Consider the following 19036-nt stretch of genomic DNA (forward strand, 5'->3'; position numbering starts at 1 on the left):
CACACAATTCGTATTCACCACGGCAAATAAAACTTGCAGTTACATTTAAGTGACCTTGCAAGAAAGTATGACTTTGACAGGTATGTCCATTCCCTTCTCAGTGTTATGAGTCACTGACCAGAAGCATTCATTTTTCGACAGCAATTGCAGTGTGATGCTAAAGAACAGGTGAATCATAATTGTAGAAAGGTGAGTGCACTTGCCAGCTGTGATGAAACATAAATTACATACAACATGAATAATTAGCTCTGCAATCTCACAGCACCCAGAACGTGTTACACTTAAAACTTATTCTGCTCACTTGGAACGAAAACTAGAGGAAACCAATCACCGGCGTGGTGCAATGATGATGGCCATTTTCATTTGTGAAACTATGCAACTTGCAGAGTGACTAGTTTGGTGCTCTGAAAAAAGACCACATTGTAGTTGTACCTTAGCATCACTGTGCCGAAATGAAAATATCACAGTGCAAACACTATGCGGTAACACTTCATAATGAGTGCAGTAAGCTACAAAACATAGTGAAGCATATAAATATCACAGTACAAAACCCATACACAGAAATCGACAACTACTTGTAATGATTCCAGTGTCTTCGAAATGTGTAAATAAAAGAAAGCACGCTGGCGTTGCAGCTGGATTAGTATAATAGAAAGAGGAAAATACTACGATACAAAAATGGGTGCACGCATTACACCTTTCGTCCAAAAAATCCTCCTGCATTACTCATACAAGGCAACAATGAAACTTAAACAGTAAAACTCAAAATGAAGCAACAATAAGTGCATAAAATGAAAGTGAAGATATAAAACTCAAAGAACAATAAATAAACAAGATAAATTGAACTCATAAAACAATAAATGACTAAAATGAAATTGAATAGGTGAAAATAAACAATAAATTAATTCCTCCTTTCTTGTTGCAGGTGGCCAGCTACGACTAGTGCCAGGGAGCGCACCTTCTCCAGTATGCCCTCCTGAGCCGCTGCCGTCCTCTCTGCCGCGATGGCGAGCCGGGTGATGGATTGTTCGATCCTTCGCAGCACCTGAAATGAATAATTGTGGTGGAATTGTTCATATGAGTTGCTGATTACTCGCAACCAGCTCATCGCTGGAAGCTGTTGTTGTCAAGAATTGCAACGTGCACAACAATTGCCCACCTCCCTCGCTGTAGCCACTGTAGTGTCTATCCTCCTAACACATCACATATCCTATGGCAATGCCATCCAAAACTACCCCCCTTACCCAAACCTTCTACCCCTTCCTCCGAGTGGCTGACCGCCGCAACCACCCTTCACGACCAACGATTCCTTGGGGACTTCATCGGCCTAGCGCTGAAGCATGCCGCAAGCGACGCCCTGGACTCGGGGCACTGATGCATTTTTTATCACAGAATAAAAAAAAGTGATTTCTCTCTCTCTCTCTGTTGAAGAGCCACTGGCCTGATGGCATCCTTTGGCAGTGTCACGCGTCATGTACAAGCTATGCCCTCTTCGTTTGGGCAGACAAGGACCTGTTGGAACTACTTTTCAGTCATCTACTCAAATTCATCTCTTACCACCAAACAACCCTTTTCAGGGCCAACCAACCTTTTGCCCGGCTGTTGATCGTTGGCAAGATAGGATACCGAGTCCTTAATACAGCGCATATTTCTTATTTACATCAAAAGTTGGCTTGTTTTCCAGATTCATGATTCACTTATGATAACAGAGCATAAATAATATTTATGTCCTTCACGTAAAATGACACCGAAGGATCTACCAACCTAAAGCTTCCGACGCTATTTTCCTGTTCACCAACAGTGTCGCGTTCTGCTAAAGGTACCACTTACAGATAATGGCAAACTCTAAGTCGGCACCGTTCAGGAACGCATGATATTACGCCGGCAGTGTGCTTACCTCTTGGTAGGGTAGGTCGGTGACGCCACGGAAGCGGACCGCGCCCGTCAGCTGGAGCACTCGGCCCCGGAAGCCGGGTGCGCGACCCCCTCCAGTGCTTCTGAAAATACACACCAATGTCGAAGGACAAATCGCCCGGACCATTCGACGGTCACTCACATTTGCTCTTGGGCTATAGCGGTAGCATCGCGGCGGGCCTCGTAGACCTGCTGCTTCCTCCACTGGTCGACCGTTTTCACAACGGGCCCTTCCGCGTTCAGCACGTCGGCCAGCTGCTGCCACAGCCGTCGTCGGTCGACAAGGCTGAAGCCCGGCCCCAGCTCGCTGGATCTTAAAGCCAGCTGGAGATGCGGCTCCATAAAAGCGAGCACCGTCTCCCGCTGGCCCTCGGAAACGCGCGGTCCCATAACGGGTGCAGAAGCCGGCACGTTTTCCTACATGGCTCTCCGCACGTAACGGCTCGACCGAACCAACCGCTTCAAAACTCGCGCCGTTTGAATTTTAATAGTGGTGGAGACATGCATACAAGCATTGCTTGAAACGGGGTAGTGGATAGCGCCACCACTAAACGTTTCGCAAAATTGCGACACCACCTAGCGCCATTTCAAGACATTAACCGCAATAATTTGTTTAACTCGTTCCGCATTCCAAACTGAATCTTTGAAAAGCAACACCAACACATTTTGCTACTCATTCATAATAGCCAGATATTTCTCAACATGTTAGAAACGCTTCTAAGTATGTTATACGGTCCCCAAGCAGACGTCAAAAGCGTGACGCAGGCGTCCACTTCGCTCATTGGCTCTTTGCTTCCTCTCGTCCTCGCGAACATGGCGGACCGCCTATTTCGTGACGTAAAGAACGAACCGCCTCCGTTCCATTTTGGAACGCGTACAAAATCGCGCCCCTGAATGCCGTGGTACATTTTTTAGAGTTTTTGATATCACCACTCAGCCAAATATACTATTTTAGCTAGAAACAACGACGTTTTATTTTACAATTACCATAACGTCATTTAGAGTTCATTGCATTACAACACCTATTGGTCGGAGCGGGTAGCGGGACGACGAGCGTTCGAGGCGTGAAGACGCACCCGCCGAGATGCTGATCATGTAATCCGAATGCATCGTTAATAAATCAAGTTGTTTTTGGTCATCGATCGTGCCATCATATGCGTCAACCACTGACATGGTACGATAACAGCCCACGCGCGCAAGTTATGGTTCTTTAGGGCTCCGAAAGATGAACACCAAAGGCTTCCTCATATTGGCAAAGCCTTCCTACGAAACACAAAACGTCTTGAAAACTTCTCGGAACGGCTACAAACGGCTATAGATGTCTTGATCTACGCGACGACGTTAAACAGATGTTGTTGGAAACATTATGTAGCAGGAAGCACGGTTAATTAAATATATGCTATTGTGTTTCAGCTGTGGTAACAGCCCACCTCTGGCGTCACCGGAGTATACCTTGGTGAACGCCTTGAGAGCGTATAACTCAAGAACTTTTTAGATGTTTTTGTCGGAAAATGTGCGACATGCTTGGGCGTGCGCGTGAAAGTGAAAAATATTTAAAATGCGCGTGCCCGACGCGCAGCGTTACATTCCGTGCGACTTTAACAAGCTACATGCAATCCGTTAACGTCGCATCATATAGCCTTTCGCTGCTTTCCCCCTTTGGGTGAACAAGCAGAAAAAGCCTGCGGGGTTATTTGATTCCTTTCCGATTTTTTCACTCGGTCAGTCTGTCACGACAGTCAAAGTTTAGAAAAAAGAAAGAAAACGGCCGGGCGCACACGTGCGCGCCCGTTCAGCGTCCTTATCAGAGCCGTGCCTTCCGTTCCCTTTGCGCGAACAAGCAGTGAATAAGCTGGAATTGCGATACCAGCTATCGTCACCAACCGCACCAGTGGGGCGCGCTGAAGTTTCCGCGATCGATTCAAAGGGCCGTGCTCATGCTCGCAAGCGTTCGCTCGCCAATGCTCATGCTTCTCTTCCGAAGTCTTTTGCTCACGTTCAAGCCTTGACCAGCGCCTGCAGATACGGTGCAGTTCCTTACGGTATACGTATACGTTTACCTGCTACAACTTGCACGCCACTTTTGTTTTGGCGGGCCCGTGCGGGCGCGAAGTTTAGACTCGAATATATTTGCATGCACTGTATGTAGGAGAAGGTTCTTTTGTGACCTGGGAGGTAAAGCCGGAGTTTCACATAATTGGTTGAATGATTACAGAAATTCTAGCTGCGTGTGGCCTTTAAGATGGTAGCAGCGTGCTGCATTGCGTAGTATACCGGGACTTTGCTCTCTTGGCTTCTCCTCTGTGTAGCTTCCAGCACGCTAGCAGGCAGGAAAATAGTCTTGCTTTGGTGTGGTAACTTCACTTATAGTTGGAGGATTGGAAAACTTTTTGCGGCATGAGATTCGTGAGACGACGTCCTTTAATATAGTGAGGCCATTCTATGATTAGTTAAGTGTTTAGGGTCCCTTTAGGAAGAGAATGGTTTTATTGACATGTGGTACAATACCGCAGGGATATTGTAAGAGACACTCGGAAGGAGCAGTTGCCGGCCTTAAATGTCCGGCTAAGCCCACCTGTTGCTACAACTCACCAACACCACTACTTAAATAAAAGTAGCATAGTCTTGTAAGAGATGTGTTTGCAAACCATATAACTGCTAATGACCTACTGCAAGTCGTGTGTGGATCAAACCATTTGCCAGTTTTAATTTCACTCTACAGTAGCTTTTTCATATCATATCTGCAACATAATTCTGAACGTCGTCGTACAGCATAAGATTTTGAGTGAAAGTATTGCTTAAATTTAGAAAGTAAATGTGACCGTGGTAAAACAACGGCACATATGTTGCTATTTGAAATACCGAATCACACATCTTTATTGTAAATCAAGTGTCGCTTACTCACTTTTTTCTTCGCCGTTGTATTACAGAGTGAACTTCTGTGGACAGCCAGCGGTATCCAAGAGGGAAGGGACCTGGATTGCTGTGGTTACTGCAGCTACGTCTTATTTTCGGTGGTCACCTTTTCTACTGTATTAAAAAAATTTGTAAAATAATTCTGCATGTCCTTTAATTTATTAGTCAATAAAGCCGCTTTCTCACAAGGTCAGGTAATTTTTTTCTGCACTTGTTATGCTCATTTGCTTTGGATGTGTATTGCACATTTGATATATGTAAAACAATTTTATGCAAGTGATTATAAATAATATAATGTAATGCTTCAATTTAATTTTCATTTCTATATAGTAACGTGTACTATGAAGCTAGCATACGGATGCATGGTATGCGGAAGAAGTGGCCAATAATTTTCCTTACCACGTCACTGTAGAATGACAATCTATAAATGCTGCTTTAAAGACAGCTATAAAAGCCTGCATATTGTTTCTGAAGCCATTATACGTTATGATTTCGGAAACAATATGCAGGCTTTTATAGCTTAATCAAGAATTTTGTTAGACGTCACCAGAATTATGTTATAATTTGTAACGGAATTCTGGGAATGTCTAATAAAATTCTTAACTTGTTCTTGTCAAGATGTTTTATAAAAGCCTGCATAATGTTTCCAAAGTCATTATTACAGAATTCTGGGAACGTCTAATGCAATTCTTGAAGTTGTTCTTGTCGAGATGTTTATTAGCCAACTTTTAGCGTAACGTTAGCAGGGCTTACTGAAGTACCTGTAGACGTCCACGGCTAGAAAATGTCTTGACCAGGACAGCTATTACACTTTTGAAATATCCGTTCAAGACATCTTTTAGACATCAAATAGCTGCTTGTGTGTTTCGTGGGTTTAGCGCAATTCAAAAAAGACCGGGACGTGACAGAGACACAGGACCGCGCTGTCCTGTGTCTCTGTCACGTCCCTGTCTTTTTTTTTTTTAATTGCGCTAAAGGCTTTGCCAATATGAGGAAACCGTACCAACTAGCCCAAGAATCAGCCTTGTTGAACCAAAGGCTTGTTTGCCAGCGAAATCTCCACAGGCTTGACAAGCCGCTGGACCCTGATTGAGCTGTTCGTGAACTGCACTTCGAGCCGCATTTTATCATCATCATCTCTGAGGCAAAGCTTTTTCTGCTATCTTACTTCTTTAATGACAGATGGCGCAAAGTGTCTGCCCGACACGCGATGTGATCTACTAGAGATCACGTCGATCGCCGCATGAAGCGGGACCACAGAACACCCATACAAACTTAGAGAAGGGAAACTGTACCTTCCACAGTGCTACATTCTAGTTCACTCCACCGCCGCCGTTGCTCTCACCTCCCCCCTTCTAGCCACTGTACCCCTATTATTCTTTAAGTACCCCTACTCTTCTTTAAGTAGCGACATCTACTCCGTCGGCCGCCATTATCTTCCTGATAGCATGCGACGCTCGCAGCAGCATGCAAATGATTGCGGGTGAACAGCGTTAGGAAGAACATGGCTACCGGAATGAGCGCCACCCAATGAGATTCGTCGGCGGTGCTTCAAAGCAGCTTGTCGCTACTTAAAGAAAGCAAAAATTATCTAGGGACTTTAAGTAGACTGTGCTCGGTTCCAGCGATAAATTTTCGCGCTGGTTAGCACTTTTTTTTTTTTTTTTTTTTTTTAAGCAGCCAGACGCGGCAGATCACTAACGGCGGAAGCCGTGCATGCAGCCGTTATGCCAGCGAAACGCCGCAGCTGATAAAGTTCACCATCTTTAAACACGTTCGCTTGGGTGGTACCTATGGAATTTTGTACGCATAAACTGGCCGATATACTATTGATATCTAATTAAAAAGAACCTGCGTGATGCTGCTCAAAGGAAACGACCACCCCGTTCGCAAATATTACCGCCGTACAATTTGAATCGATAAACGGCACATTGATACCAGTGGGCTGCTGCTGATCACACGTCAATGAGGCCTCAAAACTTTTATTCAAGTAACAATGCACAAACTTTAATAACGTAAGTCCAATAAAAACAATAGAATGCTTATTTTGTAAAAAATTACACCGTAATTATGTTTGTCGGTTATTATATATACACTAATAGATCAAATATTGAGCCGCGTAGAGCGCCCCTAGCAGGAAAAATACAAACTAAAGTATGCAACTAAATTATAGTAGCTCCACTTGCACACTTCATGCTGGAACGCGCCGGGGTTGATTTTTCGCCCTCTGTGGCCATTTGGTGAACTCGAGTGTGTGCGGGCCCTGGCGAGACGAGATCGCAAGTTTCGCCATTTATTCTATGGTTTCGCGCAGTTGTTCCACGGTGGTTTACATGGTGGTTTAGGGCTTGCCTGGGGTTTAGTGTCTGTGGTTTCTACATTCCCATGCTGTATTCGGTGTGAGTTGGCTGCGTTTTTTATTTGACACTCTATGCGCAACGGAAACGAATGCAACACGCAAAGTTTGCGCGGTACGGAGTGGCTACCATCCGGAGCGGCGTGCTGTGTTTCTAGCTTCGATCGCCCGACTGGGGAAAGTGTCGGTGTGGTAGGCGTAGCGTCTTGCTGTCAAAGCGGTGGTTTCTGATCAGGGCCACGTCAAACGCTACTGAGCCGCAGTCGTGACCAGGCTGTGAACAGGACGACAAACGAAGTGAACTCCGGCTCGAGCAACACGTAAAGTTCTGTGTGGCCTTCAACAAACTAAGGTAAGCTCCTCATCGCAAGTGGTCATTGATCTTGAACAGAGCTGCCTGGGCTAAATGTCGGGGTCCAGTTCTTGGAATCCCGTTTCCTGTCTAGAGGTGGGTTTCTGAGGAGCGCGGCAACGCCCGGAAAATTGTATGCCGAGGATAGTATTTCGTATCTCAAGATTCTATCCATTACGAGTGTGCTGTACTTACGTCACGCACAGTACTCATTCGCTTGTGTGCGCTTTCGCGAGTTGGTTCCCTTGGGCAGACTGTTTATGAGCCACGTGGAGCACCACGTCTACGCTGCCGGCAGCAGCTTCTCAGCCTTCTTTTTGCCTTCTTTTTACTCAAAGACAAGTCCAATTTAAATATTTTTTCTCATTCTTGAAGTCGTAGTTTAGCTTATTACAGTAAGAGTAAACAAATTTACAGTTACAGAGACTATCATAGGTAAAGACTAAACCTGTTGTACCTAAATCCGTCAGCCTGTAAGTCCGAGCTTTCTTTATGCCACGCATTAACTGTAGTAATCGTGACGTGTTAGTAGCTGTGACACAATGCCTTGATGTCAGGTGCAGTACCAGACACTTGCAGCTTGAGGCCAGAACAGAATACAGCAGTTGTCCTTCTTTATCTTTTTTTTTTTTTTTTGTGCCTACAGCTCTTCACATTTATGCAGCACTCAAGGTACGTGTAGCTTAGATATTCCATATATAAGTAGCAAGTATGTCATATGCAACGCATACTCTTTACAAGTGAGACGACAGCATCATTTGCAATGCAAATGTGCCCGAGCTGTGTTAGCTGTACGTCTTCTCACCCATTGCAAAATAAGTGAGTTTGAAACACTAGGCGTCATATTTGTTTCAAGCATGTCTTGGGATAACCACATTGACTGTTAAACATCAAAAATAGCCTCCGTAATAGGCTTACTTTACTGGCACAGCAATTACCTTCCTTCTAATATAATGTTGCTCTTGTAGTAACTCACTCTTTTTGTCTCAACTAAGCTAGTTCCATGTTGGTCTGGGCTACGACTACTTCAACTAACTTAAAAGAAATTGTCTTGGTTCCAACGAAAAGTGGTGGAGAGTAATCGCACGCTCTGCCCATAGTTTTCCGGTAGAAACATTGTTTGCGTGCCTTCATGTAATACTTGTATAGGACGCCTATAGCTACTAGCAGTGCACATCTATAATTCAGGAAACTAATCAAAAGAGCAATATCCATACTACACCAAGCAGGCTTGTGATGAAAGCTCCCACAAAGTATCATGCAAAGAACCCTGAATATTGAAAAATTCTCTCATTTTATTATAAATTTTTTATACAATTATGGAACACAAACATTACAGTACCAAGGGACTAATATCCTAAATAAGTATTTCGTATTTCGATGGGGGCGAAATGCAAAAACACCCGTGTACTTAGATTTAGGTGCCCCAGGTGGTCCAAATTTCCGGAGTCCCCCACTACGGCGTGCCTCATAATCAGATCGTGATTTTGGCACGTAAAACCCCATAATTTAATTAAATTTTTTTAAAATAAGTACCTTAGAAACATGGTTGGCATACCTCGACTCAAGTTATTTGAACTTAACACACTATTCTTACCAGTATAAATTGTTATCGCTTTACACCATGTAGTGTTATTTTCCTATATCTTTGTTTCAGAGCATTCCTGTCTTTTATTTGGCCACTTTCTATTTGTTTTATTCGCTATTATTATTTTTTTTTAAATTGTGCTTTGTGCTTTGATATGGCTCCACACTTGAACACATTTGCTGCTTTGGTTTAGAGTTGTGTTCAGTCTGCGTTTTCATGCTGTTCAATTAAATTTCTATGCATTGATGCTTAGCACAGAGCCATGCAGTGTTCTGTGCGTTGCTGAGCGTTATCGCATGATTTTGTTTTTTTCACGTAATTAAACTTTGTAGATGTTCGTAGTGTAAAGACAAAGTGAACTTGGCCGCGTGCGCTCGCAAGGCGGGCTTTGGGGGATGACGACGAAAAGGAAGAATAGAACAGTTGGGCCAGGAACAGGTTCTGTCTCTGTGTCTCCTCGATTCCATTACAATGGCGCAGTAGACATGTTGTAGTTCGTTCATATATTTATCTAAAGCAAGTATTCGGTTATCGCAGGAAGGTATGTGATGAAACTGTGGTACTTCAGGGGGTCAAGGTTCCGTTGGCGCTTCGCTCACAGCCTGACTGGAGCGCCGTCGGGATGGGGTGTCTTTGTGATATTCCATGTCCATATACTACACATACATGTTATTTGTCTACCTATGCCCAACTTCATAGGTGTGTGTACAACATGTCATGTACTAAAGTCTAATTCATTAATTTTGTTTCGTTACACCTGTGTGGTGCTTTTGAAATTGTTTTCTGTTACCAAGATGAACGAGAATTGTACCATGCCTGCCACTGCTGTATGTCCTCATGGGGAATGACGGCTAGTCAAGCTTCTATAAAGCTTTCTTTCCTTTCTCCTTACAAGATTATGGATACACTTCCTCAATAAAAAAATTTTAGAAAGAAAGGTTGATCAAACTGCTTTAGCACCAAATATTCCAGCCACTTGACAAAGGCTGTGGCAGACAGCAAACGCCGAAATAACCGCATAGAAATTTTCTGTGAACGGTGAAGAATGTTAAGTGAGAGCAGAGGAGTGTTAGAAGGGTCACATGAAAGATACAGATTACCAAAGTTTATATCATCATTGTATGGCATTTATAGCTTAAAACTTGGAAGAGGGTGCCAGACAAGCTACTTGCCTTCACTGGAGTCGAAAAACTAAGCATTCTTCTACTGACGTAATAAATACAGCGACTTTTGTGTTTGTTCTAACAATTAAAAGAGAAGATTGTGTGCTTACAGGTGCTTTTTTGTTCACTGAGACACCCTAATAAGGTTTCATTGTGTTTTGTTGGCATCACCTAAGAAAGAAAAACATTTAATGTCGCTATATGCCAGTCTTATCCTAACTTCTGATTGCATACAGGCAGCAAAACGTCAATCTCTCTGTAGCAACTCACTTGTACAGAGTGGAAGGGCACTTCCAGTAGTAATATTAATTTTCATCCAGGTTGAGAAGGCAAGCAAAGATGTCAAGTGTTTCATTAAATGATACGTAACAAAAAATGGTGTTCAATGTTCGAGTGACAACAGCAACTGTAAGTGCAAAATCTTTTCTTAAAGTTGTTGGAATTAAAAATTGGGGCACTGTATAAAGACAACAGGTAGCATCTCATTATGGCACGCTGTAATTCCTTTAACAGCAATGTAAGCCCACTACTTCACTACTTTCTATCAACAAGTGCCTGTTTAGCCACCCCTTTAGCATAAGCAGTACTTATGCCAAACCTTTGATTCAACTAAACATATCTGAATATTGCATACCCTCTTTGGGCACTGTGTTGTGCACAATTGTGCATGCCGAGATAGTGGATCAAAAGCAAAAGCACCAACGAAAATAATTATATTTAAAACATGCCGCATACATTGTGAAACACATCTCATTGGATCTTTGTGTTATAGTAAAACAAGTTGAAAGGTAGACAGCTGGATGTATCGCTCGCGGTGCCATTATGTCATTTAGTTGGTTTACTTAATTTATTGTTTTTCACAATGTTTTTGCATCATTCAAGTTTTGCAAGCTGCTTCCAAGTCTGCTAGAGGTGAAGTAGCTGAGGTTCTCACATCTGATGTTCAAGTAGAGAGTCCTCACATGGAGTCCATCCACATTCTGTAGCCGAGCTATATTTCAGAGCCAACTTTTCTGGCCTACTCGATTATTTGCACCTACTGCCAGCAGTCCGACCACTAAAACGCAGGTGACATTTTGGCCGCCGTTGAACGAATATTTCACAAATAAATATGATGGACATTTCTGTTTTAACGTGATAGTGTTAAGGGCCCCGTGTCACAGAAAATCCGGCGTTGGTGTTGGCGCAAGCGCCCCAGTGTTGTTGGCAGAAATAATCATGCCGAACCACATCATCCTGAACCACCCCGACGGGTAGGCCCTTTGTGCGGCGCAAGGCATTAGTGAACAAAAATGTAATTTCTCAAAGTAAAATCCGTGAGAAAAATTGCAAAGTACGACTTAACCACAACCTACAGACGTGATAGCGTCGAATTGTAATTTGAATATATGGGAAAAAAGCCTGATAAGCAGCTAGGGATGTTTGAATGCTGTCGCGTTCCACTCTTAAAGGCGAAGCTTAAGCATCTTCCAAATTTTTTCAGTGAAGTAGATCGTTTTTGCTGTGTATGTAGAGCAGCGTGCGTTTTCACAGCGTATCTGTAGAACAGTCAGCTAATTCGTTTTAATAAACAGTGTACTATCTCATAAAAAAGCAATTTTGAGTACTTTTCCCCAAATGTTAGTATTTTCTGGATTTGATGGTAGTATTTTATACAATTTAAGGTTGGCAGGTCTGCATTAGGGGTGTGCAAATATTCTAAACTTTCGAATAACGCATTGAATGTTGACCCATTCGATTAAGTCCTCGAATTGAGTAGTAACTTTTTTGCAAATACGAATAGTATCTTTCTAATACTTTTGAAGTATGTTATGTTGTTGACTGTACACGATCAAACATGAAGTTCAAGCAAAAGTGCAATATTTTTCATCCCATCCACAACAGACACAACACACTAGGGCCAGATTTGTCAGCCAGATTTTTCCAGCTAAGCCCAATCACTCGCCAGAAAATGTTGCTTAGTCATGGCATTTGGCAGTGAGTATTGTCTGGTACTATTAATAGATGCAGCATGTGTGTCCTATCTTCACATTAAATCAGAATGTGTTTCATTGCAACATATGTTATACAATAGCAGCACCATCTGCTGCGACAACTCAGACTAAAGGAAAAGTTTTTTCGTTTTTTTTTTCGCTCTGCCGTCATCGCTGATGGCATGCTGTCTGGTTGCAACCAATGTTACTAGTTTGGTTATCGTAACATTGGTCACAACGGTATACACATATATCAATTGGTCCACAGAGTGACCTCTATATATTTTATATAATAATTCAGGACCACAATTCTCCCAAGAGCCCTCAATTTGCAAATAATCTGCTTAGTTGTTCCTAATATGTACTTCCTTTGTGCTTTTAATAAAGCATGCTTTATTATGTGCATTGTATTGAGAGAAACATTTTATTGTGAATACCAAAATGTTATAATTGTTTGATATGAATGGTGAGGAGACAGTACATTATTCACAAACTATTAAAAAAATATCAGATATTCGATTTGCTTCTGACATTCGATTTGTACTTGATTTACTTCTGGGTACTTATTCAATTTGTATTCAATTTTATCTCAAGAACTGCTATTCACACACCTCTATGAAACGTGATAGCTGAAATCGTAAGATTATGTTGCCCTTATTTTTTTTTATCATTCCTTTTTTGACTCACCGACTGAAAAGCTAAATGATTAGCAGAGAAAATGAAGGTGAAAAGTCTCATTCTGAATTTTACGCTTGAACCATAATGCTGTTGATGCAAGTGTGATGCCATGAATTTTGAACTGTTTCCATTTCAGCAGTTCTTATGCAGGAACAGTTACCAAATGCTGCCTGTTTGAGTGCTTGCATAACTTTGATTGCCGCGCAATTTTTCTCTATTGATGAACAATTACATTGCCATGAGCAGACAGTAGGAAAATTAGTGATATCAGCTGGCAGTGTGGTGCGGTTTTCAATTATTTATTTATTTATTTGAAGTTACTGCCGACTGATTTTTGGCAGCCTAAGCAGGGATGGTACATAAAAAAAAAGTACACTTTCACAAAAAAAATAATGTCAAATCACAATTGATAAAGAAAAAACAATGGTGCTTTTACATCACTGCGCAGAACAACAGTACCGATTACTAAGGACATGAATTCAATAAAGAGAGCAAAAACGGAATGTAACAAGGCTAGATCACTGGTACATGATTTAAAAAATAGCACTTACATTACGATCAGCACAGTACAAATCACTCTTCATTTATAAATGACAAGCAACAGTGGATAGGAAAGAGTAGACCGAGTGCTTGTTCGTGACCTCTTTTGGAAGTATGTTCCAGTCTCTTATGTTTCTGGGAAAAAATTTTAACTGGTAAGCATTTGTTCTAGTCTGGGGCATAATGAGGGTATGTTCATGTATTGATTAAGTACTTACAGACGTGTTAAACTGTAAGTAACTGTCAAAATCCAGTTTTAGGTTGGCCGTTGACTTATAAAGCACCTTGAGGAGGTGTAAATCACGGCATTCAGCCAGTGTGGTGTCACCAGCCGTCTACCATTTTTACATCCCTCATTGTTTTACAAGCCTCCAATTTCATTTTCCCTTCTCGTTTCTCTCTTTCTCTCCAATTTCGTTAATAAAGAAGTGTACCGTATCAATCCAGCTTAACTTTACATTGCTCTCCAGTGTCTCATTAACATGTGGAAACATTGTGCACAGGCAATGGTGGTGAAAAACATCTGCTGCATAGGAGCCGGCTATGTTGGGGGTCCTACGTGCAGCGTTATTGCCCACAAGTGCCCTGACATCAAAGTTGTGGTCGCAGACAAGAGCCCTGAGCGCATCAAGCAGTGGAACTCTGATGAGCTGCCTATTTATGAGGTTGGGAAACTTGCTTGTATGTTGATCTTTCTTTTCAACTTTCATGAAACAAAATGCATGTTGCTTTTTTATTTACCTGCAGATTGCAGCTTGTAGAGTACTTTTATGCCTTAAGGCTAAGGCACACTCGAATAACTTTTTGCGATAAGGCTCATCCCTTGCATAACTTTTGAAAGGATTTCTACATGACATTTCCGGCTTCTCTGTTTGTTTGTTTTTTGTGTGCGTTAAATGAAGTTACAAATCATTTAAATCGTACGGAATATACTGGAAAGCGTCATGGCACCCTAAATAATTTACTATAATAGACCAGTTGGAAAACCTGCAAGGCAGCTTTCTTGTATTGCAAAATTTCATGCACAATGGCTGCACAGTGCAGCCCATCCTCATTGCAAATTTTAGTTGCCATGTAGCATCTGCTAGCGCATATTTGACCTGTGGAGAAGCCTGCGTATCAGTCCAGTCCCTTTGTAGCCCCTCCATTGATGCTTTCATGCTCTTTAGATTCCATTATTTCCACTTGAATAGCGCTGTTTTGAGGTGCTTCTGGCATGTAGCACATGCATTTGCAGCAGCTGTACACACAAGGTGCTATGTTGAAACTAAGTATTGCAATGGTTGCATCGTTATTGTGCGTGAAATTTTGCCGAACAAAAGATGTGCCTTCAAGTTTTTACAACTCTAAAGCGAAAAATGCATTTTTAAGAAACATGAGCCGGACATCTCAGCACTGTTGTGTCCAGCTCTGTCACTGTATCTGTGTTTTTTTCGCGCTCTTGTTTTTACAATGCAAAACCAACAAACTGACGAATCTGTTCTTTTGCAACTCGTTCATACTTGTTCCTACAAACCAATTTTGGTACCAGGGAGGTGAATGTGTCATGATGTCATCATAAAGTGGCTTTCTTTGTTCCTGCTATTGCTGCAGCTCTCGCACGCGAGTGGAGCCAAAAGGAACACGCTTAGCACTCTTATTTTTTTTTTATGAGCATCATCATCATGCCTCACCTTATTGCTACACGTCAGCAAATTTTCCTCTATGTCATGACATCATGATATTGTCGATGACGCTAGGTCCATCATTTCGAGACTAACTTCAGTATCACATTAAAATATCTTGTAAATGTTTCCCAACCTTTAGTACTCCTTTATTAGGGCTTTTTCTTTTAACATAAAACGCAAGACACGTGAAATTCTGACAGTGTGCTTCTCCACACTTCTCATTTGACCCACGTAAGATTGTCAATGTGGAATTAAAGCTGAGCATATGAACTGGTGCCTCTGACATCACCATTTGCACCCGACCCTCAGCTTCAACAGCTCTGTGAGTATGAGGTCGGCTGTCTCATGCAAGTCAACCTACATGTGTGGGAGAGCCTGCTTACAGGATTTTGCATGCCCCCTGTTTGCTGTAGTTCTTTTTAAATAAAATGGATCTTGCTTTAGCAGCTTATCTCCTTGCAAATGTGAGCATTCTGCCTGCCACCATTGTACAGTTGCTAACCGTAATGCTGGCAGAAATAGCTTTTGTCTTAAGTGTCTTTCTTGCAATATCTGTTACTGTCCTTTATTCAATGTACATCTGTAAGTCTTTTGTTGTTGTCTAGTTGGAATATAAGCCATAAGTAGAGTAGTCCCTGTTCCACACTTCACCCTATCTTGTGCAAATATCTTCTTATTTAATAATTTTTCTTGCTATAGATGTCTTATGGCTGGTAAACTGCCCCTCTGTTTGGTTTAATCATTGAGATGCAGTTACCACTAGTTATTCAAATGGCATGATATATATAACAAGAAGAAGCTCCTCGTGAAACCCAGAGGTGGTTTTCCTGGCAACACAACTAGCATGCAACTGCAGATGAGTATGATGAAACATGAAATGATATGCACAGGGCAGGGCACAGACACATGACATACACAAAACACGCTGCAGCACTCAACAAACTAATGTAGCTCATCAAGACCAGTATCTCTAAGGAAGTGTAAAAGCGCCTTCATGTCTGGGCCCGCGGTCAGTAGACTGCTATGGCCTCACCTGTATCCGGCACTTCGTTTGGAGGCATCAAGATGATCGATCTGGAAGCCATCAAATGAAAGAACAAAACTGTCAGAATTCTGGACACATGACTAACGTGCATTTACAAAGAATGTACTAACTGCTGTGGCTATAGGGTTGTGCTGCTTAGCACAAAGATGTGGGTTGGATTCCTAGCCGCCTGTGGCTCGGAATCCAACCCACATTTTGATGGGGATGGAGTGTGATTGGGGATGGAGTGCTTTTGTTGCACGTTGAGAAAGGCTAGGTAGTCTAAATTAATTCAGAACCCTCCACTATGGTGTCCCTCATAAGCCACTGTGTTTGAGATGTAATAAACCCCACAATTTAATTGTGTGGAATTGATGTCATGAATAATGTACAACAGCTTCTTGACCTTACTGAAGTGGCTCCCTTCAAGAATATCCTCAGGTAATGCAAATGGCTTCCATTTGTAATTTAATGAAGAGTAATGAACTTTAAAGTGAAGCATATACGATATGTTTGTTTCATAAACACGTACAGGTTGAAATGTCACATTTTTATTTCAGGTTTGAACGCTTGGGATACTTAAGGCTTGTTTAGGGACGAATTTGGAGGGTTCTCTTTTTTATCTCAGTATTGTGTCAAGAGCAAAACTAATGTTGCATATACTAATGCATGCAATGTCCTCTTCCACTCAGCCTCAATTGGATGACATTGTCAAAAGCTGTCGTGGACGGAACCTCTTCTTTTCATGCGACATAGACAAGGCTATCCAGGAAGCTGATCTGATCTTCATTTCAGTCAACACGCCAACGAAGAACTATGGGTTTGGAAAGGTGAGCAGTCTTGCACGCTTCTTTTTCACTGGTCACTTGAAATATAGCCTCGCATTTATGCAAAATATAACTCTGGAACAAAAGTTAGTAAAGCATAGGTGTCACAAGAAAGATTATATTCATCAAGGCCTAGCAGCTCTGTGCTTTGTATGGGTCATAACTTCTTAAAGCACACGCCACCCACATCTGAATTCCAATCTCCACAATTAGAAAATTTTGTTTTCTGGTTCATGAGCCTTTGTTGTGCAGTCAAAAGTATTGAAGAGCAGAAATTTGGACGAGTTGGTACATTATTATTATTATTATTTGGTTTGTACACATATAACACAAGGACATGAAGGAAATAGGGAGGGAGCAAGCTGACAACTGCCACCGAGAGGGGCACAACGCCTGCCTACTCTTTCAGGAGGAGGGAATAGAGGAAATGAAAACATGAGGAAATGAAGAAATGACGGAGACACAGACAGAACAAAACAAAATACAAATAATGTCTATAAACGAGAGGCGAAGTCAGTGTCGTTCATAAAAGTTAGCAGGGCTCGATGGGCCGGGTCACGTCGGGAAGCGCACCCCCTTGGAAATAGGCAATCGTCAAGGGTTGCACATTGCAGTCCAATAAATCCTTATTCCTTAATTAGCAATGCGCGCTGTGCAATGAATGCGGGACACTCTAAAACGAGATGTTCAAGTGTCTCACAGGAGTCACAAAACGTACATGATGGAAATAAACAGCACAACTTTTACGTAGGCCATAGGGCATAGTCTGCGTAAAAGTTGTGCTGTTTATTTTCAAAAGTATTGAATGTATGTACTGATATTTCCTGAGGCTAATCTTTGAATCCACCTGTACATTGTAATGCTGGTGTTGTGTTCGTGTAGTGTATGTACAGTATGTAATGCTGTGTTGTGCAGCTTGATTTCATGTCATGACATAATGTGTAACGTGATCTAATCCTGACAACACTGAGGCTGACAGGAGGATGAAGACTTGGTTGGAAGTGATCAGCAGTGACTAAACAAGGGGCTCCTCGGCCTGGAACCAATGTTTCGGCAAGTGCCATTATCAAAACGTTGGCTCCAGGCTAAGGCTTCCCTTGTTCTTCCACTGTTGATCATGTGATGTAATGTAATTTTTCATTTGTAATGTCCAAACACAGTTCCACATGAAGAAAAAATAAAGCAACATGTTCACCTTCATTTATGCCCATGGTGAGTACATTTGTACTAGGAAGATACAATTAAATCTTATTTGAGTTAGAACTTAAGAGGCAAGAATTTGCATTCCGTTACAATGGGAGCATATCTGATTCAGGGAAGGGCAGCCGACCTGCAGTATGTGGAGGCTGCTGCCAGGAGCATAGCTGAGAAGGCCACTACGCCAAAGATTGTTGTCGAGAAAAGCACGGTCCCAGTCAAGGCTGCAGAGAGCATTAGCCGTATCCTCAAGGCCAACATCATTCAGGGAGCTAACTTCCAGGTAAGTCTTAATAACACACCAGATTTGTTGGAAATAACTGGTTTCAAAATAGAGATGTGTTAAGAAGCCTTTAAAATCTGTGTTGCAGTCTAGTCTAATGTTTGTTTAAAACTTGTCAGGTGAGGGTACATTTGATTCTGATAAAAGCTGTGTTGTACCTATGGATGTACAGGTTTACACTCATGTTGGTACAGTGAAACCTCATTACTACAAACACCACATGAACAAACTTTTTTAACAAGCTTTTGTGAAATGTGAAACAGTTTGATAACCTACATTTCAATCGCACGTTGCTCACAACTAAATGGATGGCACGTTAGCATCTCTTGCTCTCGCCTCTTGGACGGCTTGGACTGGTCCGTTAGCGATTATGAAACTGTGATATCAAAACATTAAATTCTCTCTTTTCTGTCAAAACTAGCCTCAACTAAAATGCCTTGCAATATTTAAAACACAAAAAGATTTTCCTCTAATTTTAATTGCTTCCCTTGTTCTTCCACTGTTGATCATGTGATGTAATGTAATTTTTCATTTGTAATGTCCAAACACAGTTCCACA

At 42.0% G+C, this 19036-nt stretch overlaps 2 protein-coding genes across 8 annotated transcripts in view; one reads left to right on the top strand and one right to left on the bottom strand.

Moving 5' to 3' along the window:
- The window catches only part of LOC119449656 (UDP-glucose 6-dehydrogenase), a 49342-nt gene that overhangs the window by 15085 nt on the left and 15221 nt on the right, over nt 1-19036 (top strand). For 2 of the 7 annotated variants that reach the window (XM_049665352.1, XM_049665349.1), the window contains 2 exons: nt 16864-17001; nt 18314-18478. The exons of 1 other annotated variant lie outside the window; for it this stretch is intronic. In XM_049665352.1, coding sequence (XP_049521309.1) covers nt 16864-17001; nt 18314-18478 — 303 coding nt within the window. Of the gene's footprint in view, nt 1-7116; nt 7539-13947; nt 14146-16863; nt 17002-18313; nt 18479-19036 lie in introns of those variants that run through there. 4 more of the 7 variants (XM_037712878.2, XM_049665351.1, XM_037712877.2 and 1 more) reach the window with 4 other exon arrangements.
- Nucleotides 656-2802, bottom strand: LOC125944670 (uncharacterized). Its single transcript, XM_049665353.1, has 3 exons — nt 2057-2802; nt 1898-1997; nt 656-1045 (listed from the first exon to the last, which is right to left on the bottom strand). The coding sequence occupies exons 1-3, from the start codon at nt 2302-2304 to the stop codon at nt 902-904; spliced, it is 492 nt and encodes a 163-aa protein (XP_049521310.1). The 5' UTR covers nt 2305-2802; the 3' UTR covers nt 656-901.

Source organism: Dermacentor silvarum, chromosome 4 (genome assembly GCF_013339745.2).
Source record: "Dermacentor silvarum isolate Dsil-2018 chromosome 4, BIME_Dsil_1.4, whole genome shotgun sequence".
Taxonomy (NCBI): Eukaryota; Metazoa; Arthropoda; class Arachnida; order Ixodida; family Ixodidae; genus Dermacentor; species Dermacentor silvarum.

What these genes read in the sequence shown, in the direction of transcription:
- LOC125944670 (XM_049665353.1), bottom strand. Translation starts at nt 2,304, where the DNA reads ATGGGACCGCGCGTTTCCGAGGGCCAGCGGGAGACGGTGCTCGCTTTT. An exon ending in GCTATAGCCCAAGAGCAAAT is followed by an intron (nt 1,998 to 2,056) that starts GTGAGTGACCGT and finishes GTGTATTTTCAG; the next exon opens with AAGCACTGGAGGGGGTCGCG. An exon ending in CCGACCTACCCTACCAAGAG is followed by an intron (nt 1,046 to 1,897) that starts GTAAGCACACTG and finishes TATTCATTTCAG; the next exon opens with GTGCTGCGAAGGATCGAACA.